We start from the raw sequence: 23,926 nt of genomic DNA, 5'->3' as shown, positions 1-23,926 counted from the left end.
TTCTATGTCCCTAACGTGCATGTATGCCCATAACAAATGTTCCTCTGTTTTCATTGTCCCCATTAGTTCAATCATGAAACTAATGTTTCTCTTAATTGGTTGGTATCATTTCCAAAACTGCAAGTTAATTACACAATGTTTTCCAATGCTTCTTCAAATTATGAGTTCGATTATAAGGTACCACCTTTTAAACTTTACATACCAACATACCAAAACTCTCTGCCTCAACGACTATTATACACTCATGCCATTTCTTGGAAATTCCAATCTAAACAAAACAAGTTTATAAATCTGCTGTCCACATCCACAGATTTATTCCTATTAGTTCAATTTTGATTAACAATTACACCACCCTTTAAAAATCAAACGTATTCAGGAATCCGTCCAAAAAAACAACTTCCCAAATATAAGGCAGCTGCTAACATCCGACACACAATAACACTACGTTTCAAGCTATTAATAACGGGTCTCCACTGTTTGTTCAAATCTGTGTGGTCAATGGACCAAAATGTTTTTACAACTGCTGACCACATCCACAGATTAATTGCTTTTAGACCAACCTTTATCAAAAAAACCTTTCCATGAATCAGTTCAACAAAACTACTTCCCAAATAAAAGGAAGCACCTCCAATCCGACAAACTATCAAACCACAAACACTAGGTTTCAAGCACTTAATAAGAAGTTCCAAAATAAATTGGCTTGATCCAACAACATTACATATCCAAATGAATCCCTCCTGCGACAACCTTAGATAGGCACACAGCAGTTAGTCCTGTTGTGTCCTTCCTCCCTGCACCTACCACATTTGTTCTTTGTAACTTTCTTCTTAGGCGCCTGCAGTGCCAATCACAAGTCAGTTACCTACCTTAATAGAGTAAATTAACAATAACTCGCCTAATAAGTTCTTAACATCTCACCCTTATCTCTCCGGTTGATGGTATGCGTGTCTTGCGACGTCTACCAGGTTGTCTCTTCGTATTAGGAGGGTAAACAACCTGACTGCTGACTTCTTCAGGTATATCAACATCTCTAGCAGCACCGTGGGGGTTGATAACGCCTGCGTACGTCTCCCTCCACACAGTCGTTTTGTACCAATGCCCACACAATGTGTCGTAAGGCACACCTACCCCGTCAGCTGCAAGCATAGCATGGCCACACGGGATTTTGATATTATCAAAATACTTACAACTACATTTCCTCTCTGCTAGCATCACTTTGTCTGATCTTCCAAACTTCCCCAATATTTGGCTGCTCCAGCTATTCACGGCATTTATCTTGCTCCCCTTCATAGTTGCCATGTTCTTAGTCATCTGTTTGTCCACTTCAACGCTTACCAATCCCCTGTGTTTCTCAGCCTTTTTCCTTCTCGCACAAAACCATCGGGTCATCATCCTCTGAATAAAAGTCAGCAACTCTACTATAGCAGCTCCCCTTCCTTCCAACAAAGCCTTGTTCAGTTGTTCAGCAATATTGCTCGTCATAATGTTATATCTATCACCAGGGAAATTGGCTCTTGACCAACGAGCAACACCAATTTGTCCCAGATAAATGCCACACTCGCTGTTAGCCGCCCTAATCTTCCCGTAATAATCTCTGAACTCCCCCACACTATGTGCCATCGCAGCGGCAGTAACCATCTTTGCAAGGTTCTTACTAGAGAATCTTGAATTCACATTCCTAGCAAGATGAACAATGCAAGCCCCATGCTTCGCCTGAGGGTAAATCTTACTCACTGCATTAGATATGCTCACAGCCCTGTCTGAAATAATCGCAAGAGATGGTGAATCACATAGAATCCTCTCTACTTTCTGAAGAAACCATGTCCAAGCATCCTCATCCTCACTGTCCACAACTGCAAATGCAAGTGGGAATATTTGAAAATTTGCATCCTGCCCACTTGCGGTTAACAGCACTCCTTTGTACTTGCCACTGAGATGTGTACCGTCAATAACCAAAACATGCCTCAGCTTCCTAAACCCACTAATTGACGCACCAAATGCTAGAAACAAATACAGAAAACGTTCGTCCCCGTCATCATCCACATCATTTTCCAAATCAGCAATAGTGCCGGGATTTGCTAGCTTCAACATATACAAATACTCCGGCAACTTCAAGTAAGAGTCTTCATCAGAACCACGCAATCCCAAAACGCCCTTCTCCTTCGCCCTATAACATTTCATGTAGGAGGCGTCCACACGCAGATCCTCTAAAATAAGTTTTTGCAAGTCCCTAGCCACCGGAAGCTTACCCGAGTCTCCAAATTTCGCCTTGTAAACTGCAGCTATAACACGCGATGTCGCCTTGCTCTTGTAGCCATTACGGAACTCAATTGGACAGCTATGATCAAGTTGTGCCTTCCTTATCTCATAATACCCACACCCCCTGACTTCGTGTGCTGTTACTCGCCAATCACATCTACTGTCAGGACACTCAACAACGAACGAATCTATCTTCGTCCTCGTCTGCGTGAACTTGAACTGCTTCTTTATGGCATAGATAGCTAGAGCTATCTGACAATCCTCTTTGCTTCCAAATACCTTGCCAACTTCAATCTTCCCGTCATGCTCATCCACGTCCATATCTGGTATTTCAGCGGCATCAAACTCTGTATCATCAAACAGCGGTGGTATATCAAACTCTTCATCATCGATGTCTGCAAGCCTTCGTTTTGGCTCATTGTTCCTGTTAACGCCACCACCTCCACTCCAAGGATTTGCCACCTCTGGCATCTCTTCTTTCGCTTTATCTTCTCCCCCGCTACCACCACCCACCTCCACATAATGGTCAAAGCAACTCTTTGTGTCACAGAAATAAGTACGAGGCCCTTTCTTCTTCGTTAGACCCTCAACAATCTCTTCCTCATTGTAAACAACATTAACAGCAGCAGAACCACCATAATCTCCAGCTAGTAATGGTGACCAGAACTCCTTATCGTAACCTCTAGGCCTCACTGAAATCTCGTCCACTTCAAAGTTCCCTTCTTCATCTGTTGCAAAGCTAAAACCACTCTCATCCTCCCCTAAGCTAGTCCCTCCTTTACCACCCTCACTCATGATTGTCTCCTCTAATTTCTCCACTTCCCTAACCAGTTCATCCTCATCTGAAATGTCGATTACTCTGCTCTTCTTGTAAGGGGATGTCACGTTACGCTTCTTTGACGAACCACTACCAAGATCCCCCATGCCTCCTAAACTAGCCGCCTTTTCTGAGACAAAATCAAACCTTGTGTCCGAGCCTCTGTGGATTACTCTGTTTTTCGACGCAGCTGATGAGACATAACCCTTCTTCGAGGAAGCAGATCCAAAATCCCTCTTCTCCACAAAACGCGCCGCTTCTGGTGACACAAAAGCCATTCCTGAGTCGTCCACAACCTCAGTGTCCACGCTATCTGTTTTCAGTTCAAACTTTGCAAACAGATTCATCCCCCCTTTTACTTTCTGATGGTCGCAGAAATACTTCACCGCACCATGGTTAGTTATCATAACCGGTGGGGTCCTAATCCCGGTCGCAAGTTCGAAGCTTGTGGGTGGCCAGTAACTTAAAGTCACACCGTATCGCTCCTCATCGAGTTTAAACTCACGCAGAACATTCCCCGCAAGCTCCTTGCACCCAATCCCATCGTAAATCTCAACCATACGACCCATCCTGTTTTTCTCGATAACAAAATCCCACGTCCCAACATCGCTACAAACCCAATCACCACTTAAAACCATGCAGTTTTCCTCCATCGTCAAAACCCTTCACCAATGAACCAAGCTGGCGGCGGAAAACCTCAAAACACAAGACTCTCAATCACCTTTGTGAACAAACGTAGTGCATATGGGGCTGATTCCGTAGAGAAAAAGACAAGATAACAATTCATTTATTACCCAAGCTGCTTTCCCTAGCTCAGCTCTCCATCGCCGTTAGATTTTCCTTCATCCAACGGCTTTTACTGCTACCTTTTCCCCATAAACCAAACTAAAACGCAGGGCTGTACGGTCGCTTTCCAGCTGGGGAGAAATAATAAAAAAAAATACTGACTCAACCTTGGTCTCAGTTAAGGAAGCGAGGGGCACAATGGTCCGATCTCAGCTCAGAAACTAGACAAAGTGTCCCTCCAGCAAGTTGTGCCTCATTGTGTCAAAAAAGACAAAAAAGTGTCCCAAACCGTTATCAACTCTTATGATTATGGAGGTGTGTCACTGTCGTATTTTTCCATTTCATTTGTGTGACACGTTCTCGCTCTCGATCTTTACCACACTGATACTACACGCTTTAGCTTACCCAAAAAATACTCCATACGTTTTCGAATTTTCTTTTCCCTAAAAGCTCGACTTTGAAGCGAGTGTTGTTCTCTCTCTCTCTAGTCCAGTTAAGTTTCTTCAACTTTGTAACGAAGCGACGACACGTAGCACCATCCCAGTAACCTTTGATCAGAAACAACAATGGCGCAGATCGGAAAGACGCTACTCGATTCCGGCTGGCTAGCTGCCAGATCAACAGAAGTTAACGACGACGGCGAGAAGCTCACCACCACAAATCCGCCGTCTCTCGGTCCCAAATCTCCGTGGATGGAAGCCGCCGTACCCGGAACGTAATCTCCACTTCCTAATTCTAAATCAATCAAACAATTAATCGTAATGATCAATCCGATCTAGTGAACTCAGTGAAAGTCAACCAATTAAACAAAGTCAAACCTTATCATTATTCCCCCACTTGATTAGTTGATGATTTGTTTGAATTGACTCTACTGTTCACAGTGTTTTGGGCACCTTGTTGAAGAACAAATCAATTCCAGATCCTTTCTATGGATTAGAAAACGAGACTATCACTGACATTGCCGATTCCGGAAGGGACTACTACACTTTCTGGTTCTCCACACAGTTCCATTGTAAACGGGTGAGAGCGCACGCAGCTGTTGAATCAATGTGATAACCATCCCGCTCACTCGGAACCCGGCTCACAGTTCTTCAGGACACCGACTCTAACCCTTCACTGTGGGAGGTTATTGGTGCGCTTGGCAAGTTACTCGAACCAAGACCTCGGCTTTTAACAACACTCCTCCAAACGATGAGTTGTCACCAATTGACCTGCATGTAGAAAAGTTGTTAGAGGATGAGGTTTTGGGTTCAAGGAACGACAAGCGCACCAACAACCTAATTATAAAGTCAGCAAGGATTCATAAGTGAGGGGTTGGATCGATGCCCTGTAAAGCTGTGAGCCGGGTTCCGGGACAGATCGTCACACAATATGTACACAAAATTGTTATTTATGTATACTTTTTCTTGTTTGTTTGACGTTTTTTTTTTTAATGGCAGTTGTTGAATCAATACGTGCATTTGAATTTTCGTGCCATCAACTACTCTGCTGAGGTGTATTTAAACGGCCACGAGATTGTGCTTCCCAAAGGAATGTTTCGCAGACATACACTTGACGTTACTGATATTCTGCGTCCTGATAGCGACAATCTACTTGCTGTTATCGTTCACCCCCCTGATCATCCTGGGACTATACCTCCCCAGGGAGGCCAAGGTGGTGATCACGAGGTACAAACCTGAAACCTCTCTTTCTCTCTCTGAGAAGCTCATGTTTGTTTTTTTCTCTTTGCTAGCAAACTCTATACCTCATGTGGCTGAATATTTATGGCAGATTGGGAAAGATGTAGCTGCACAGTACGTGGAAGGTTGGGATTGGATTTGTCCAATAAGGTAAATGTTTTTTTTTTGCTAGAATATTGAGCTTATCAGATTGTTAATGGCATTCTCTCTGATGTCGTTTTTCTTTTCTTGTAGGGATCGGAACACTGGCATATGGGATGAAGTGTCAATATCTGTTACCGGGGTTAGTTTAGTTGGTTTACATATGTGTTTACAACTACCTTCTTACTAAATGTGCTATTAGGAACTGATTTTTTTTTTTGGTTCCAGCCTGTAAGAATAATTGATCCCCATTTGGTCTCAACCTTCTATGACGATTACGAAAGGGCCTACTTGCATGTGACTGCTGAACTTGAAAACAAAAGCACTTGGAATGCTGAATGTTCTGTGAATATTCAAGTAACAGCCGAACTCGAGAACGGTGTTTGTTTAGTAGAGCATCTTCATACAGAGAATGTTCTGATCCCTGCTCGAGGAAATATTCACCACACATTTAAACCGGTGAGTTGTACATTTTTTCTGCACTTACAAAATGGCTTCTTATAGTTGTTTATTTTATAAGCTAATGAGTTTGTGACTTACCAGCTCTATCTATATAAACCTGAACTGTGGTGGCCCAATGGGATGGGAAAGCAAAACCTCTATGACGTCTTGATCACTGTCGCTGTGAAAGAATTCGGAGAATCTGATTCGTGGATGCAGCCATTTGGATTCCGTAAGATTGAGAGTGATATTGATAGTGTCACTGGTGGAAGGTAAGCTAAAACGTATTTAAGTTTCAGTTGGAAATGTGTTAGAGTGATTCTTTGGAGGCTCTGCATATTGGTTTTTAAAATTTCCAGGCTGTTCAAGATCAATGGAGAGCCAATATTCATCCGCGGTGGTAATTGGATACTATCAGATGGGTTGTTACGCCTCTCCAAAGAACGTTACAGAACGGACATAAAGTTCCACGCAGATATGAACATGAACATGATCCGTTGCTGGGGTGGTGGGTTGGCTGAAAGGCCGGAGTTCTATCACTTTTGTGATGTCTACGGTTTGTTGGTATGATTCTAGATTCTAAGACTTATAGTTTGTCTATCATTCTTCATAACTTTTTGCCATTTTTGAAGTTCATCTTACTTAAATCTCAGGTCTGGCAAGAGTTTTGGATCACTGGAGATGTTGATGGAAGAGGTGATCCAGTATCAAATCCAAACGGACCACTAGACCATGACTTATTCCTTCTATGTGCTCGTGATACCATCAAACTTCTGAGAAACCATCCAAGCCTTGCTCTTTGGGTTGGTGGAAACGAACAAGTTCCACCAGAAGACATAAACGAGGCTCTGAAGCAAGACCTGAGGCTTCACCCTTATTTCACAACGCAACTGTTACCAGACGAGGATTCAGATCCTAGTGTTTATCTTGACGGTACCAGAGTTTATATTCAAGGATCCATGTGGGACGGCTTTGCAGATGGAAAAGGAAACTTCACTGACGGACCTTATAAGATTCAATACCCTGAAGATTTCTTTAAAGACACATATTATGAGTATGGGTTCAATCCAGAGGTCGGTTCGGTTGGAATGCCAGTTGCAGATACTATAAGAGCGACAATGCCTCCGGAAGGTTGGGAGATTCCTTTGTTTAAGAAAGTTTCAGACGGGTTTGTGGAAGAAGTGCCGAATAGAATGTGGGACTACCACAAGTACATTCCATATTCTGAACCTGGAAAAGTTCATGACCAGATTCTGATGTACGGTACTCCAGAGAACCTCGATGACTTCTGCTTGAAGGTACATTTGGGATCTTGACCCTTTCACAACCCCATATTCTAGCTTTGCTTAACTGAATGTGATCTCTAAGTTCGGCTGAATAAAGTTCATGAGTTGATTTGTTTTCTCCATAACAGGCTCAACTGGTGAACTACATTCAGTACAGAGCTTTATTCGAAGGGTGGAGTTCGCAAATGTGGACAAAGTACACGGGTGTCTTAATCTGGAAGAACCAAAATCCATGGACTGGTCTCAGAGGTCAGTTCTACGATCATCTTCTTGACCAAACAGCCAGTTTCTATGGCTGCCGTTCCGCTGCAGAGCCAGTCCATGTCCAGTTGAACCTGGCAAGTAACTTCGTTGAGGTCAGTTTGATTCCCTGTAACTCTTTCCATCACAATCTCTGTGAACCGAACCAAGAGTGAATAATATTAAATTATATGTTATGTAAATAATCCAAATATATCATGTACTCTAACCAGTAACCCCCACAGGTTGTGAACACGACTCCTAAAGAGCTAGCAGATGTGGAGATAGAGGCATCGGTATGGGACCTAGACGGTAACTGCCCGTACTCCGAAGTGTTTAACAAAGTCTATGCGCCGCCAAAAACAGCTGTGAAAATATCAGAGTTCAAGTACCCGAAATCAGAAAATGCAAAGCCTGTGTATTTCCTTCTTCTCAAACTGTACCGTGCCTCAGACAAAACGGTTATATCCCGGAACTTCTACTGGCTACATCTGCCTGGGAAAGATTACACGCTCTTGGAGCCATACAGAAGGAAGCAAATACCTCTCAAGATCACTTGCAATGCAGTTAACGTCGGTCCAGAGTACGAGCTGGAGATCAACGTCCACAATACATCTAGAGCTGACTTAGCCGAAAACGCTCTTCAGGACGATGGAAAACACGGTGTGGGTTTGCTCCAGAAGCTCTTTAGTAGATTTGGTGGTACTGAAGATAGCAACCGCGGATTGAAAGTGGTGGAAATGAAGGGATCTGATCCAGGAGTTGCTTTCTTTCTTCGTTTTTCAGTCCACAATGCAGAGGCAGAGAAACAAGACACGAGGATTCTGCCTGTACACTATTCAGACAACTACTTCTCACTAGTTCCGGGTGAATCAATGTCTTTTAAGATCTCATTTTCAGCTCCTACAGGCATGAAGAAGCCTCCTCGTGTTATGCTTCGGGGATGGAACTACCCTGACGGGTTTACTGTTTTTGGTTAAGGCAAATTACTTTTCGTGTGCAAAGTCAAAACACTTTCACTAAATGGAACTTTTAACACATATTGTATTGGCAGCTCTCTATAATATGCACCCAACACTCTTTAGATTACACAGATTTGGTACATTCAAAGAGCATTTCAGAATCATATATTCAGACCAAACGTCAAGTCTACTTCTTGTCACCACAAAACAAGAGTCACATACATATATATATACTAATTGAGCAATGAAAATTGAAAGCCGAGGATCAAGACCATCTGGACCTGTTTCTGGCCCCGTCTTGCCCGTAAAAATATAGCACTGACAGACATGGAGCTTTTTGTACATGTCATTTTCCTGGAGATGCAAACCTCGATTTCTCTCTGTGTCGGCTCAAGCCTCTGTCTCTTGGGGATGATCCCATCCCTGCCTGGCGCATGATCTCTGCAACAACACATGCTACAAGTCAACGAGTTGGTTTACCAAGCTTTTTTTCACACTGATATAGCTATGTCATGCTGCTCAAGGTCTATGATGTCTGGGAAAAACTTTTCGGGGTTTACTGGTGCCTAGGGTTTTTAACAATGTGCAGCTTTATTTTAACACTTGGTCTAACAGATAATGTGAGAATCTATAACTTTCTTGCTCCATTAACGAGTGTGAATGCCGAAAATAACAGAGCAAGCTACCTCGTAAAACAATCTTGTTTATTGATCTAGAGAAAAACGTAGAACGCGTTGTCATGCAAGAGAAAACACCACAGACCGTGCAGTGTGCAATCATGAACACTCACAAAAGGGACAGGACATACCTTGTCGCTTTCTTTCCAGTTCTTGATCAAGCTCTTCCTTCCACTTCTTCTCTATCTCCGACAAAGCAACACTGCAATGCCAAAACCAGTCAATTTTAGCAAATAAAAGAAATGAGTCAAGAACCCTAGGTTAAGTACAAAATTGACATCGTTGCTTGCTAGACAATTAGAAGAAAGCGCGGCAGATGTTTTAGAATTCCTAAACTTCTCATGTTTGGGACGCATTCGTGATTACTATTCTCATATGGTTCTTAAATCAGCACTTTGAAAACCCAAAATGCAACGTTATAGCTTATGACATGCATGAATGGGACATAGTTCTCGCTTCATTATTCCTACTGAGTGCCGAAGAGGATCAAAGGAAACTAACCTCTGGCTCTTTGATTCCTGTTCAGCATCAACAATAAGACCCCTCCAGTCACTGACTCGGGCTGGTACACCATCCTGCGAAGCTTCATCACCTCCATCGTTCATATTCACTTCACGACTACTTCCACTTCCTGGGCTCTTAGTACAAGTAACTGTGTCTGTTGCTCTCGAGGGTGAACCACCAAGAGGACCCCGACTTGGTGACCTACTTTTTGGAGGCAATTTCAGGAAACCACGAGCAGTGTCCTCTCTTTTACTGCTACTTCCGTTAATCTCCATGCCACTGGGAGAGCATGTGATCAAATTGTTGTAGTATTCTTCATATAGAGGCGTCTGTAACTTCTTCAGGTCTGCAGCCTAAGATTATTATATTCACTCCCACTTTAGTGACTAACAGAATGTGATTTACGTATTAATGACAGTAAGAGTAAGGAGCATGATAAGTGCAGTATCATGTGCGTGAAGTACCTTTTCATCTAAGAAAGCTTTAATTCTTGATTCCGTCAGCTCCTCGTCATCTTCTGAGTATGAAGGTTGGTCAACTTCCATGCTCATTTTCGTCTCTTTCTCTCCATTACATGGACTTTCGTCAAATTTGGAATTCAAAGCATTGGACATATCACTTATGGCATCACAGCTCTGTCAAAATGAGATTTTATAAATGATGCTTACAGAACAAATTGAAATTCAATTCAAACAAGTGTTGAGACTTAAATCGGTCATTAGAACTCTAGATGAGAAATATGAATCATGTATGGTTACCTTCTTCAAATCACTATTATTTTCAAGGATAGGTCCTGTCTCTCCATTAAATGTCAAAAAATTGTCATCATCAATCAAACACATATCGTCTTCCTCGTCTCCATTATCATTTTGTTGCCTGAAATTGTTGTTCTGGATTGATTTCAAAGGAGATGCAAGTGAATAGTTCAGACTGCCCAAGTTACACATGTCTCCTACATCGTTGCATGTAGAATGTGGACTGAAAAAAGGAAGCAGACAACAAACAGTCAGAATCTTTCATAATCCCAAAAAAAAATCATTTTAAGATTTTGGTTTCAGCCAGAACTTACGAGCACTTAGTGTTAGTTAACTCTGACAATGTAGGAGTACCACCATTGTTCTGGAAAAAAAAAATGATCATATCAAGATGACTTCAAGAACAACGTATATGATATTCATAAGGTGGTCGATATGCACCCACCATGACAGAACCAAGATCAGTTGAAGCAGATTGCTTGTGTTCTCCCGTAACAAAAGGATGCTGCACACAGAACAAAATCAAGAACACGTATACTAAAAGAAATCAATTTCGATGGTGCAAAACTTAAACTGTTTATAGTTCACCTTTAGTAGCTCAGATGCTGTTGGCCGCATTTTTGGTTCCCTGCCAAGACAAATCAATGGTTCAGCAATATCCCAAAGACAAGACGCATTAGTAGTGACGAGATCTACTTTACAATCCTAATTTATTGTTTCCGAAGCGAAGTAGCTTACTCCTGTAGACACTTGAGCAGAAAGTCTTTTGCATCAGAGGAGAGAGTATCAGGTATTGGAGGATGGGATTTTGTTGTTCCAATGAAGAAGATAGCAGCAACCTGAAAACAAAGCATGTTCACCTGTAATGACGCAAAATTCTTTACAACCAGGAATAGAATATAAAATACCTCTTTATACTGCTGACTCCAAGGAGCCTTTCCAGTAACCATTTCAATAACTGTACAGCCCACGCTCCATATATCAGCCGAGCTGAAAATAATATCCGCAGTATTGTGAGAAATCAAAATTATGGAGCGTATGTCGCCATAACTAAAATTATAATCACAGGCGTATGAGATATCAGGTACGAAAATTTTAATTTCGTAGTTACAAGCACACATAAGAGCTTACAAGCTATGTCCAGTTTGAAGAATAACTTCCGGAGCCATCCAATAGGGTGTCCCTTTCATAGATTTTGCACCAGAAATCGTAGCCTAAAGATGAATACATGTATTATAAGCATAACTAAGAAATATAAGCTGAAGAAAACAAAAATGATTTGACTTACCAACTCAGCTACTTGTTTGGATGCACCGAAATCAGCAAGTTTAATGCATCCTTTGTTATCCACGAGGATATTAGCCCCCTGAGAAGAGAGGAACATAGAAAAAATATCATGGGCAAGGACTGGAGTATGCAAGGACTTTGAAAGTATGGGGAGAAAATGTTACCTTAATGTCTCTGTGCATAATTGCATGATTGTGAAGGTACTCCAACCCAACAAGCAGCTGTTTCGTGTATGTCCGTACAACCTGATTAAACCACTCTCAACACTTAAAGAAGGCTGAACAGTCTAGTAATATATCGGAAAAAATAAATTCAAGTATGACTAACTGATTCAGGAAAAGGTCCGAATTTCTCCAAGAGCGAAGATATAGATCCACCAGGAACAAACTCGAGAAGGATATTCAGAGTATCATCTTCCCTAACTGTTCCCAAATATCTCTAAAGGCCAAGAAACAAATAGCTAAGTTAGATAACACAAAGTAAGTGGTGAACCAATATGCATTGAGAAGAAGAGGATATAGCTACTACTTACAACTATATTAGGATGAGAGAGGTTTTTGAGAAGCTTAACTTCTTCTTCAAGCTCCTGAATATGAGCCTTCAAGATAGAAACCAAAGTCAATAAACAATAAACTCGATTCGATTGGAAAGGAGAGAGCATAAAGGGTTGTTTATAAGAACCTGAGTTTTTTCCTTGGAAGCATAATTGGATGCAATCAGAACCTGAGTAACAAACAATCAGATCACATCCATGAACAAAGGTAAAAATCAAAGCTTTCGACTTTCAGAATCGTTTAGTAACAGATCCGAGATTGGTAAGTAACAACAAACAACTAAAATTAGCAGCAAAAGGAACTTCCTTTATTTAATTAAGATCCAATTAGCTTCGAAACCCTAGGTGGGAGTACCTGTTTGACGGCGAGAAGCTCCCCGGAATCGAGATTCATCCCCATGTACACCGTACCGAACGCGCCGCGACCGATTAACTGACCTTTCCTCCACAAAATCGGAGGTGGAGTATCTGCGGCGGTTGGAGGCGGCGGGGGAGAGGAGGAGGGTTTGATGAGAGCCCTGGATTTGCGGATGCAGGAGGTGATCTTATCGGCGAGAGCGCCGGGGAACGGAGGCTGATTCTCCTGGTTGTCTTCATCGCCGGGAGGACGGAAGACGAGAGATCGGCGAACGGAGCCGAAGAAATCTTGCATCTGATCGATTTTGGGGGTTTTCACACTGTGACTAATGTTTCTTCGTTCGGCTAAAAGTATTAACGAGTGAGAGGGAAAAGGGCTTCGGTATCATACTTTTTGAAATTAAAAAAAAAAAACAAATTGATTTTAAAATAAGAAAGAAAAAAACAATTTTTTATTTTAAATTTTTTAAAACACATCAAGAAAAAAAAAACATTTATATTTCTTTTTCAATTTTTTTAATATTCAATTTCGGATGAAATCTTATATTTATTTGAATGTCATATGTGAAGAGAAAAAACACTAAAAAAATAAGATAATATTCTCTCTGTTTCATAATAAGTGTTATTTTAGTTTTTTTTTATTGTTACACAAAAAGTATCACTTTACAATTTCAAAACAAAAATTTCAGCTGAAAATTATTTGCAAACTGCATTGGTTTTATAAATAATTTTATTTATCTCAAATACTATTGGTCAGAAAAATGTAATTAATAACAATCTACATATATTTTCGTCCTTTTTTAGTCTTTGTGAAAAGTGTAAAAGTGACACTTATTTAAAAATGAAGAGAATAACATTTTTTGAGAATTTTTCTTTTTCTTGAGAATGATAAGATAACATTCAAATAAATAAAAAAGAACTTGTCAACCCACACTTCTTTCATCCTTACAAAGTTACAGTTTATACATTCTTCAGGTAATTCATCCCTAAATGTCTCCTTACAAGAAAGGATGGAATGAACATAATAAACAAACACTTAGAGTTTCTTCTACAATTTGAAATTATGATATGTTCTTCTCTAAACTCCTTTCTTCATTCAACTTGGCTTGACATGAACTCTGCAACAAAGAAACAACAAACATAATAATATATAACTATCAGACTGTATAGCTTTGTCTTTGAAAGCATGGAAGTCAAAACAAGTCCTCATCTATACCACCAACACAAACACCCACACACTAGATATTGATTATGCGTAAAAGAAGCTAGGGAAAAACTCACAGTTTCTATGCCAAAGCTAATTTTCCGGGTCAGGTTGGTCAGGTCCCTGTTGCTGCGGCCACATGGGCTGACCCATATACGGGTTAGGTGGGTATGCACCACCAGGGTTACCCATAACCATTCCCGGGTTCCCTATTGGCCCAGTCCCCGGAGGCAAGTATCCATAAGGGTAACCAGCAGCAGCAGCAGCCTCAGGGACAGTCCCTCTTCCCAAAACCTCATCCCTGAGATCCTCCCTAGGAACAATATCCACAAGAAAATCAAAAATATCAGTTCTAGTCACAGCAGCTGCTATATCATTCTTCTGAAGCGTCCTCCTCTTGTTCTCCTCCGTGTGGTTCCACGACCTTAGCGTCAGCTCCAAGATGAACATCTCGCAGGCCCTTGCAAACACAACGGGAGCCTCGGCGGAGATCATGCGGACGTCCTCGTCGGCTTTCATGATCTTCTTGATCCTCGCTAGGGGAAGGCTGTGGTTCTTGAAATCGGTTGTTTTCTCAATCTCTTTGAATTGGTTCTCCCAGAAGACTTGAAGCTGCTGAGTCAGCTGTTGTTGCTGCTGCTGTTGGTGGATCTGGTGGAACGCTAGCTGGCCTTGTGGTGCTGCTGGCCCCGCGCTTCCGGGTGCAGTGGTGGTCATGGGATTGGTTTGGTATGGGTTTGTGCCGTAGTTCATGGCTCCCGACTGTCCATGCTCTTGTTGATCCATTCTCTACTAGAAATAAAAGCTTTTCATCAAACATCTAAAGAGATAAGGTTGCAAACAATTAACAAGAATAGCTGGAACAAATTTGGATTATATATATGGTTTAATCAATATTCCTAAATTTACTTAGAAGATCTACTAAAGCAATAAGTATAAGCAGTGAGATTTATATAGTTAAAAAAGAAAGTGCATAAATCTAATTATTAGAAAAAAAGAACCCATAAATTTAGTTCCTTCAAAATAGTCAAACAGAGCAAAAGATATTAACCAAGTAGAAGCGTTTCAAACAACACACCATGTCTATTATTTTTATCAAGTGCATGAATTTCAGAAAACATATGCAAGAACAGGTCAGAACAAAAGAAAAAAAAACTAACAAAGGCAAAGTAAACAGAAAATATCTGGAAAGGAGAGTGACCTATGTATGAGTTGGATTTGCAAGGAGAATCTGAGGAAGAGGAAGAGTTGGACTGTGGGGAAGACACTAGTTGGATACTCTTTGAGTTTTAAGATCTGGTACTCCTTTTTCGACTTTAACAATGAAGGAAATAGAAGACAACAACAACAGAAACGGGTGTAATAAGTGTGGAAAGCTTTAAAAGGTGGGTGTCGTGTCAAGCGCTGGGCTTTTGTCAAGATTCTTGTGCTCCTGTCAGATGATGTTTCGTTGTTACTTTCTTTTACGGATATAAAATTATAAATCTTATACAATAAAGGAAAGTTGTCTCTCTACTCCTTCATCCACATCATCAGGAAGGTAGGGGCTTTTTGTGACACGTGGCACCTCATTAACCTTCTACGAAATCAACTTTTCGTACTCATTTTGTTCTTTTATTTGGGCTTTATTTCCCCTAGCCTAATTAACTGCTTATGTTTGTTTAGATATGTGGCCCATGTAAATCAGGGCAATAATCCCAGCACTCACATATCTCCTCTCTTCCGCCTTCGTCTCTGACGTCTCAACACGTCTTTCACAGTTTTGTAACCGACGAAATTAAAGCGAGACACCACTCCCAGACGTTTAATTTTTGATGTTCATGATCGTATTCAATCGTAGCATTCAAGGATTTCGAAATCCTTTCACCTCCCCCTGGCTTTGTAAATTATTTCAAACCCTATATATATGGAGCTTAAGGGAATGACGCTGCTCATATTTTCTTCTCGATCTCTATTATTATTATACAAAAGCATCTCTAAGAAAGTTAAGATAATTTTAAATCCTCAGATGCTTCTGTTTGAGTTAAAAGCTGGTCGAAGTAAAGAAACTGTAGCTTGGGGATCAGTATGATTCTGGTATATGAGCAGGTAATTTCGCTTTACTGAATCTGTTATAGGTAAAACTCCTTGTCACATGGTCTTTTTTTCCTTACTAATTGTGTTTGATGCATTGCAGTCTATGGTGATCCAGGGGCTATTAGCATCCACAGCTTGATTTAAGTGAAGTTAAATGATCCATGGAGCAGGTAACTTTAAAATTTAAAATTTAGCTTATTGTCAATGGCTTATTGGAATATATGGTAGTTAAATGAAGATTTTTAAAACAACCTATGGCCACTGTTACTGAGCTTAATGCCTATGTCCATAACACAGACCCACATGTGCAATCGTAACCTATTCTCATCATGTTTTACTGATTCATATCTTAATACTAAAATGATATATTAACTATTCTTACAACAGAATAGAGTTTCTCTGCGCTGGAGAAGTTGTTAGTATTGACACTACTTATGGGTGGTGCTACACTTCCTGCTCAAAATGTTATTCAAGAACGACAAGGCAGCTGGTGTTCTCAGGTATACTCAATCAACTAAATTTTTAGTCTTTCTTAACTAACGTTTAAAATTTTGGTTACAATATCTTACCACTACTAAACAATATAAAGTATGTAACTTATGGTACTGTGTCCAGCTCTGTGGGTCTGATGGGACATATACTTTGGGTTTGCTGCATTTGATGGACAGATGACTAAACTAACCAACGTATGTTCAGCAGAAGTCGCTCAACTTATCGTAAACCAGCGAATTATACAACTTATGATAACACCACTACAGAAAACCTCACCTGAATTTTCTAACAGGACCCGGGTTTGGAGGACCCCGATCAAAGACCCCTACCACAGTGCTTAAAGGACTTGGATGGTAGCACTTTCACTTTCCAGTTGAAGATTTCACTTTCACTTCTCCTCAAAGCATCAGTCCTTCACCATGTCAAGGATATTTGACCGTAATCAACGTCCACCAATCCAAACTTTGCTGGAAAAACGTAAGTTTAAGAGCCTTTCCAAACCTTTATAAACATGTTTTCAACTTAATCTTCTTAGGACTACGGTTTCTAATTTGGTTCATGCGCAGGGGATGATAATAACCCATGAGATGACATGCCTGGAGCTGAAGCAGTTAAAAACTAAGTCCTTGACTGATGTCGCCAAGGTGGTCCTTGCCAACCACACTGGACTGCAAGCTTGTGGAGTGATAGAGGAAGGATCAGGCATGAGTAGTGGAAGCCATGATCTGCTCCATCGTGGTGGAGTCAGAGCTGACAGTGCAGAACTTCTGGTTGATGTTGCACACCGTCGAGAAGGCCTGCAATGGTTAGCTTCGCATCACAAGGAGTGTTCAAGCCCAAGGCTCATTATGAATAAATAATTTAGGAAATACCTTCCTTTAAGAATCTTTTTGCGAGTTTAAAGAAAAAAAATTATTTGTTTAGCTTGGTCACTAAGAACCCTGTTCATTCCTATCAAAATCTATAAAAAACTTTTTAATGAAGGCTCATTATTCATTTTTAAAAGGCAAACATCCCCATACATGCTGACTTTGCCTACTTACTTGAGGAAGAGATAGGACCAACAATATTAGAACGACAATTTGATTACGATTCCTTGCAAGATCAAGAAATAACAATCCGGCCAAAGATTTAACCAGAATTGTTTCAAAAACATTAACATAATGCATTTGGTTAGGAATTTCTGATGACTACGTAGACATAACATTGAAATTCATATAACATGTTAGGCATACTTTCCAAAATCATTTGTTTGAAGAGGTAGGTTTCCGTATATGTGCTCCACCTGGTTAAGTAGATTCAAAGTAAGACTCACTCTGGTTTTCTCCACTTCTGATTTACATTAGCTTTAGTTAAGAAGATTGGCTTGCAACGACTAATCTGAGAAGAAACATGAAACTTCTTATCTGTAGGTGTCACCCATCATGCATCAAATGAACGCAGCTACATTTTCTGAGAAATCAGGATAATATATAATTACGTAATAGACAAGTTAAAAATGGATGCACTTTGTTTTTTAAGCATCTTCAACCTTGCAAATAAACCTCATCCTGGTCTAAAATCAAAAGCCCTGAAGTTCCAAACAAGAGAGATCAAATTACGAAAGGATTCATTTATAAACAATGATCAAATTAAGGATGATGACACATGACACTCTTTGATTTGATTCAATCCCCAATGTCACATTACAAGTATACAACGATGATGTTAGTTTACCTTTAAAAGTCTTAACAGACGAAGTACAAAACCTAAATTAAGAGAACAAATAAACAAATGAGTTCGATGGAAAAAACGTCTTATGCTTCCTCTTTCCAACAATCTTGCTTCTAAACAAGAATCAAGCCCAATAACTTGATTAGTGTTCCTTACATACTCATAATATATATATTAGACATATTTATGATAAATTACATCAAATATACGTTCGCATAAGCAGAAATATCAAACATACAATGATAATTTATATGATTGTTCCATGAAAATGTCCAAATTTTAAACCCAATTTATCTATCATTTGAGTTCCACTAATTGTGTTTTACATTCAAATAATACACAATTCAGATACTGTATTTTACAACAATCGTTATTTTCATTGCAATTTCTAAAATAGAAAATTAAAAACAATCCACATATTATAAATAATTAAATATAATAAAATTATTCTAAAATCAAACAAAAAAATCATATAAAATATCAGTATTCATGCATAAATCGTGTTTTAGCCTCTCAAGATTTGGAATATAACAAAAATAAAATAATCCATAAATTTGAGTAGGAGATTTACTCTTGGTGCACATATGAATACAGTTATTGTATGCATATAGAAGAGTAAAATAATATAATTTTTAATACTATCTTCTGTCAAATGGTATAAGTATAATATAATTCATATAATTTAGTCTCAATCCTAAATTATTATCTCGCTGAAATTGGAGTACATTAAATCATACATGTATGTTGTTGGAAAAAATGTTCTGTCAAATGAAGGAAAGAAAGTATTTTTCATATTTTAGTCTAGATTCTAATGAATTTTTGTTGATATTATAGCATTTTAAACTAAAACACCAAAAACAGTTTTAAAATTACTAAAACATATCACTGTACAAAAACCCGGCGCGTAGCGCCGGCAAACCTCTAGTTAACTATTATTTCTTCCTTTGCACAAAAAAAAAAAACTATTATTTCTTCCACTCAAAATTAGTAGTTACTTCTTTGTGATAAAGAAATTCAAAAAGTAAAAAAAAAACTCAGCAGTGGTCCAAATACTTCTGCAAATTGGAATCTAAAATTGAACTAAAATATTTTTAAACTAGGGCATTCCGAGAATTGAACTCGGGACCTCTCGCACCCTAAGAGCACCATTAACCTAACACCCCAAGTGGAGTGCTTATTATTTTATTTTTTTCAGTTTTTTGTCTGATTTTTTTTAAAAAAAGAAAAAAATTAAAAACGAGTCAATCGCGGACTGCCACGTGTTAGTTAAGCCCGTGAAACAGTACAAGACCCAACAAAACCCGACGCTTAATCTGACGTCTTTGGCGTCGCTGCTTCGTCTTTTGCTGTGGAGCCCACCCTCTAGCACTTCTCCAAGCGTCCCTGTTAATCCTGCCCTAAGCGAGAATCATACCACTAGACCAAATGCCCTTTTGCGTGTTTCCTTAAAATATGCCTTTGACAATAATCAACCTACATAAAACATATCTTGTTTACTTTGCAGTAACTATAATCGGTTCACCAATTGGTTTTGAAGAACTATTACATGTGTTTTCTTTAGAAAATACCACTTCATTTTTTTTATTATACGAAAATGTAATTTCAATACTACTAAACTTGATTTACAAGTGATGAAACCAAACAACAAATGAGATAATTAGGCCCTGTTTGTTTGCTCACCTAGGTGATCCATCTGGGTGAAGATGCAAATTGATGTTCGTTTAGTGCATTATAATGCTACATCCAGATGGATCACCCAGCTGAATTTTTAAAAACTCATCTCAAATTCTCACCCAAATGAAAGTGAGTCTTGATGGTGCATCTGGATGCAGATGCATCTAGTTCAGTCCAAAATAATAAATGACAAAAATGACCTTTTAAAATCAAAATATTATTTTCAAACCGTAAATTCTATTTTTTTTTTGCATATACATTTTTCCGCTATAACCAAAAAATGTATTTTCTCGCAAAACGGAAAAACACACTTTCCCGCCAAAACCGCAAGATGCCTTTTTCCGCAAAAAAAACATAAAACACACATTTTCATTAAAACACATTTTTCGGCTAAACCAGTAAAACCACACTTTTCGACCAAAACCCAAAAAACACATATTCCCGCCAAAACTCCAAAAGCATTTTCCGGCCAAAACCGCAAAAAAGCATTTTCCCGCCAAAACCGGAAACAACGCATTTTCTCGCCAAAACAAAAAAAAAACGCATTTTCTCGCCAAAACCGAAAAATACAATTTTCCCGCCAAAACTGGAAAACAGAAGTTTCCCGACAAAACCAGAAAACATAATTTTCCCACCGAAACCGGAAAAATGTATTTTCCCGCTAAAATCAGAAAACGTATTTTCCCGCCAAAACCAGAAAAATGTATTTTCCCGCCAAAACCGAAAAATGTATTTTCCCGCTAAAACCGGAAAAACGCATTTTTCTCCCAAAACTGGAAAAATGTATTTTACCGCCAAAACCGGAAAATGAAATTTTACCGCCAAAACCGGAAAAACGCATTTCCCGCCAAAACCGGAAAAACACATTTTCCCGCCAAAACCGGAAAATTGTATTTTTCTCGCCAAAACCGGAAAAACGCATTTTCTCGCCAAAACCGGAAAAGCGCATTTCCCGCCAAAACCGGAAAAATATATTTTTCCGCCAAAACCGGAAAAATGTATTTCTCGCCAAAACTGGAAAAATGTATTTTCCCGCCAAAATCGTGAAAAAAACTTTTCATGCAAAACACTTTTCCCGCCAAAACTTCAAAACACATTTTTTCCGTCCAAACCGCAAAAAATGTACTTTCCGCCAAACCCATAAAACGTATTTTTCCGCCAAAAACCATAAAAATGCACTTTTTTGCGAAAAACACATTTCCTCAAAAACCGCAAAAATATTTTCGGCCAAAACTGTAAAAATGCAATTTTTCCGCCGAAACGTAAAAAATTATATTTTAGTCATTTTATTAACAAGTCCACCTAGATGCAGATGAAAGTTAAAAAATGACAAGCAAACGAACATAGTTGCATTCAGATGATTCATTTGGATGCATGAACGAAATGAAGAAACGAACAACACCCAGATAGAGCATCTGGATAAGACATCTAGATGGACCATCTGGATGCATCTTCCAGATGTACAAACGAACAGGGCCTTACTAGTTTTTTTTTTCAAAAGCAAACACGTACAATAGCAATGTACATACAAATAATCAGCATCATTCTTCGTCGTCAGTCACATCTAACAAATCGAAATACTCATCGAGTTGCAATGTACAACAATCGTTCAACGTTTCACGAGAACCATTAACACGAACCATTTGATCATCAATCATATCTTTAGACATGCCCCAAGCCAACATCTCTTCTTCAGTGTGGTGTATCCCAAAGGTGTACTCTCCTCCTGCACCTAACTCCATCACTCTGAACTCGCAGTTCCCTAAATTGTTCAGCCGCTCGAACTCTTCCACCGTCCACTTGAACCATTTCATTAGAAACACACGAGAGGTCAGCCCATGGGACACAATCACTAGGTTTAGCTCACTCAATGGATCCACTTGATGCCTGTTCATGTCCACGTCTCTCCATAGAGACTCCAAGAAACCTTTCCAATGAGGTCAAACATAGAGATAGATGTTATGTAACGTAACATTTTAATCATTTTCAATATGGAAAACCAGTAACTAGGAGCGCTACACGTTTTCCGTCAACTGTAAAAGTAATTATCAAGAATCAAGATACGCGAAGGCGTTCCAGAAAAATAAACTTAGCATAATCAACAAACTCGAAGACCAATCAAAGTACGTCTTCTCTGTCTCAAGAGACAACGTCAAAAGTCTTGAAAGTAGAGCCGACCAAATTATATCAACTAATGCAAACTTTATAAAAAGATTTTAAATTACTTAAACCATCTGGTAATGACAATTACTGTAGTGATTTTATTATTTGAATTATCCTGACCTTATTTCATACCAGAAATATCCAACGCAACTTTTCTAAAAAAAAAAGATATTTCAAATATTAATATAGTTTTTTTTTTTTTTTGCTAAAATTTGGTGCGATTATATTAAATGTGGCAAAAGTTTGTTACAGACAATACTTTAGTAGAAGCATAAACCCCATGCTAGGAATCAGTTTGAACGATTGTGAGAAGCCCGAGTTTCATGATCCAAAAGGCCCACTGAAGAGTAGTAAGGATTCCTATGAAGCCAAGCCCATTTAACTGAAATATCAACTCAGCCTGAGATATGGCAGTCGTAGAATTTTGAGAAGACGAAGGTTGATTTGTCTTTTTAAAAAGGAGAAGGTGGCACTGATCAGTTTGTAGACAGCCATCTCTGCATGGTTTGGCTAGAGAAAACTCCATTGTCATCTCGGAAGGATGATATCCTGTTTTTGACAGTAGCGTTTATTGAAGATACAAGAGAGGAAGGAGACCTGAAAATATTCCGATGAAGTCTGTTGTTTCTCTCTTTCCATATTTCATAAATTGAAGCTTGCCAAGCCAAAATAATGAGATAACGGAGGGTAGAGTCTCCTGTGAAGTCGATTAGAGCCTGAAGCGAATCATTCCAGCTATTGGATTGAAGGCTGAAGTTAAGCCTTGTTGCCAAGGAGCCCCAAATAGCGTAAGAGTACTCACAATCGAAGAATAAGTTTTAGAATGAAAAACAATTATGTGGAGATATTAATATTAGCTATCTGAATTATCATCCTCTAGAGAGGCAGAACTTACTTGAAACACGATCATAGACGTCGGAAGCAGATTCACCCTCCGGGAAACGGTAAAAGAATCTTCCAAAACGTTCCCTCGTCTCCTTCACAACTCTCATCCTATCTTCCACTTGAAAATTCCCAAAATCTTGTTCTCTGATCCTACACTCTTCCCTCACTCCTATCACGCGCCGCCTCGAGAACGCTTTCCCTACTTCCCTCAGTGTTGTCCTCGTCCTCTCGTACGGGGACACGTAAAAGTATACGCGCCAATTCTCTCCGCACGTGCCGCCGCTTTGAGCTGAGATCAGGGCTCTCATCTTCCTACCGGCCTCACGTGCCTGCGCTCGTCCTTCTTCCGTCAGAGGGATCTTGTGGTCGGGCGTGGTTGCGTAAGCCCCTTGGTCGATGTTGCCGGCGGACTCGCCGTGGCGCATGAGTATGATGCGTTTTGGAAGTATCTTTTTGTCGGTCCCCATTTTATTCTCTCTACCTTTGTGGTGCTAGATTAATTATGTTTTGGTTTTATAGTGGAGAGATCGATTATTATTATGCCTCCTTGTCAAAATTGAGAGCCCACCATTTGAGACCACGATCTCAAGAAGACGACTACTATTATGTTTATGATCCCACTCCGTTTCCCATTGATTAAAACTTAGAAGGTTCTTTTGGGTGTAACTTAGCTCAAAGTTGACAATATGATTTTATTGTTGAACTGAACTCATTTGATTAGTTACTACTAATAGTTTTGGCTGGCAATACTAATTTGTAGGTTAAGTGGAGAATTTTTATAAATTATTTTGCAAAAGCAGAGTTGTATATAGTAGTCCAAGTGGAACGGGATGATGTCAATGTGTTACGGAAGACAACAACTACTCTTTTCACATTATTCTTGCATGATGCGTATGTAATGTAATTCACGTGTTCGTACGATAGCGTTTAAGACGCAACTTGGCTAGTTTTCGTGTTATCTTTACTTGTCTTTTC

General features: G+C 39.5%; 4 protein-coding genes and 1 long non-coding RNA gene across 7 annotated transcripts; 2 read left to right on the top strand and 3 right to left on the bottom strand.

The window, feature by feature from the left end:
• Positions 1-4,163: 4,163 nt before the first annotated feature.
• On the top strand, positions 4,164-8,775 carry LOC106346294 (mannosylglycoprotein endo-beta-mannosidase). Of its 2 annotated transcripts, XM_048782077.1 has the most exons (12): positions 4,164-4,288; positions 4,324-4,577; positions 4,744-4,882; positions 5,302-5,529; positions 5,633-5,691; positions 5,776-5,824; positions 5,911-6,141; positions 6,226-6,395; positions 6,483-6,687; positions 6,777-7,421; positions 7,538-7,765; positions 7,895-8,775. In XM_048782077.1, exons 2-12 carry the CDS (start codon positions 4,429-4,431, stop codon positions 8,627-8,629), a joined length of 2,838 nt encoding a protein of 945 aa, XP_048638034.1. In that variant the 5' UTR covers positions 4,164-4,288; positions 4,324-4,428; the 3' UTR covers positions 8,630-8,775. The 2 variants fall into 2 exon arrangements, with proteins under 2 accessions (XP_048638034.1, XP_013641029.2); XM_013785575.3 differs by lacking the exon at positions 4,164-4,288 and having other exon boundaries at positions 4,305-4,577.
• Positions 8,776-8,937: 162 nt separating this feature from the next.
• LOC106346295 (mitogen-activated protein kinase kinase kinase ANP1) lies at positions 8,938-13,110 on the bottom strand. Its single transcript, XM_013785577.3, has 17 exons — positions 12,743-13,110; positions 12,516-12,557; positions 12,367-12,432; positions 12,162-12,272; positions 11,999-12,079; positions 11,836-11,913; positions 11,679-11,761; positions 11,456-11,537; positions 11,286-11,386; positions 11,136-11,175; positions 10,993-11,052; positions 10,862-10,911; positions 10,551-10,770; positions 10,257-10,427; positions 9,790-10,145; positions 9,420-9,490; positions 8,938-9,052 (listed from the first exon to the last, which is right to left on the bottom strand). Exons 1-17 carry the CDS (start codon positions 13,037-13,039, stop codon positions 8,958-8,960), a joined length of 2,004 nt encoding a protein of 667 aa, XP_013641031.2. The 5' UTR covers positions 13,040-13,110; the 3' UTR covers positions 8,938-8,957.
• Positions 13,111-13,649: 539 nt separating this feature from the next.
• On the bottom strand, positions 13,650-15,392 carry LOC106346297 (nuclear transcription factor Y subunit C-9). 2 transcript variants are annotated; one of them, XM_013785579.3, is made up of 3 exons: positions 15,150-15,392; positions 14,026-14,740; positions 13,650-13,862 (listed from the first exon to the last, which is right to left on the bottom strand). In XM_013785579.3, the coding sequence occupies exon 2, from the start codon at positions 14,732-14,734 to the stop codon at positions 14,042-14,044; it is 693 nt and encodes a 230-aa protein (XP_013641033.2). In that variant the 5' UTR covers positions 14,735-14,740; positions 15,150-15,392; the 3' UTR covers positions 13,650-13,862; positions 14,026-14,041. The 2 variants fall into 2 exon arrangements, with proteins under 2 accessions (XP_013641033.2, XP_013641032.2); XM_013785578.3 differs by having other exon boundaries at positions 14,026-14,737; positions 15,150-15,379.
• A 238-nt stretch (positions 15,393-15,630) lies between these two features.
• LOC125610154 lies at positions 15,631-17,499 on the top strand. Its single transcript, XR_007340163.1, has 6 exons — positions 15,631-16,036; positions 16,125-16,194; positions 16,412-16,524; positions 16,640-16,710; positions 16,809-16,993; positions 17,083-17,499. It is a non-coding gene; the product is annotated as an uncharacterized LOC125610154 (long non-coding RNA).
• A 3,865-nt stretch (positions 17,500-21,364) lies between these two features.
• Positions 21,365-23,427, bottom strand: LOC106349557 (phosphoglycerate mutase-like protein AT74H). Its single transcript, XM_013785583.3, has 2 exons — positions 22,962-23,427; positions 21,365-21,830 (listed from the first exon to the last, which is right to left on the bottom strand). The coding sequence occupies exons 1-2, from the start codon at positions 23,416-23,418 to the stop codon at positions 21,445-21,447; spliced, it is 843 nt and encodes a 280-aa protein (XP_013641037.1). The 5' UTR covers positions 23,419-23,427; the 3' UTR covers positions 21,365-21,444.
• Positions 23,428-23,926: the final 499 nt, after the last annotated feature.

Source organism: Brassica napus, chromosome A6 (genome assembly GCF_020379485.1).
Source record: "Brassica napus cultivar Da-Ae chromosome A6, Da-Ae, whole genome shotgun sequence".
Taxonomy (NCBI): Eukaryota; Viridiplantae; Streptophyta; class Magnoliopsida; order Brassicales; family Brassicaceae; genus Brassica; species Brassica napus.
This window is presented reverse-complemented; position numbering and strand designations above follow the sequence as displayed.

What these genes read in the sequence shown, in the direction of transcription:
- LOC106346295 (XM_013785577.3), bottom strand. Translation starts at nt 13,039, where the DNA reads ATGCAAGATTTCTTCGGCTCCGTTCGCCGATCTCTCGTCTTCCGTCCT. An exon ending in CTTCCAAGGAAAAAACTCAG is followed by an intron (nt 12,433 to 12,515) that starts GTTCTTATAAAC and finishes TCTATCTTGAAG; the next exon opens with GCTCATATTCAGGAGCTTGA. An exon ending in CTGATCTTGGTTCTGTCATG is followed by an intron (nt 10,912 to 10,992) that starts GTGGGTGCATAT and finishes TTTTTTTTCCAG; the next exon opens with AACAATGGTGGTACTCCTAC.
- LOC106346294 (XM_048782077.1), top strand. Translation starts at nt 4,429, where the DNA reads ATGGCGCAGATCGGAAAGACGCTACTCGATTCCGGCTGGCTAGCTGCC. An exon ending in GCCAAGGTGGTGATCACGAG is followed by an intron (nt 5,530 to 5,632) that starts GTACAAACCTGA and finishes TATTTATGGCAG; the next exon opens with ATTGGGAAAGATGTAGCTGC. An exon ending in GTGATGTCTACGGTTTGTTG is followed by an intron (nt 6,688 to 6,776) that starts GTATGATTCTAG and finishes CTTAAATCTCAG; the next exon opens with GTCTGGCAAGAGTTTTGGAT.
- LOC106346297 (XM_013785579.3), bottom strand. Translation starts at nt 14,734, where the DNA reads ATGGATCAACAAGAGCATGGACAGTCGGGAGCCATGAACTACGGCACA.
- LOC106349557 (XM_013785583.3), bottom strand. Translation starts at nt 23,418, where the DNA reads ATGGGGACCGACAAAAAGATACTTCCAAAACGCATCATACTCATGCGC. An exon ending in CGTCTATGATCGTGTTTCAA is followed by an intron (nt 21,831 to 22,961) that starts GTAAGTTCTGCC and finishes CTCATTGGAAAG; the next exon opens with GTTTCTTGGAGTCTCTATGG.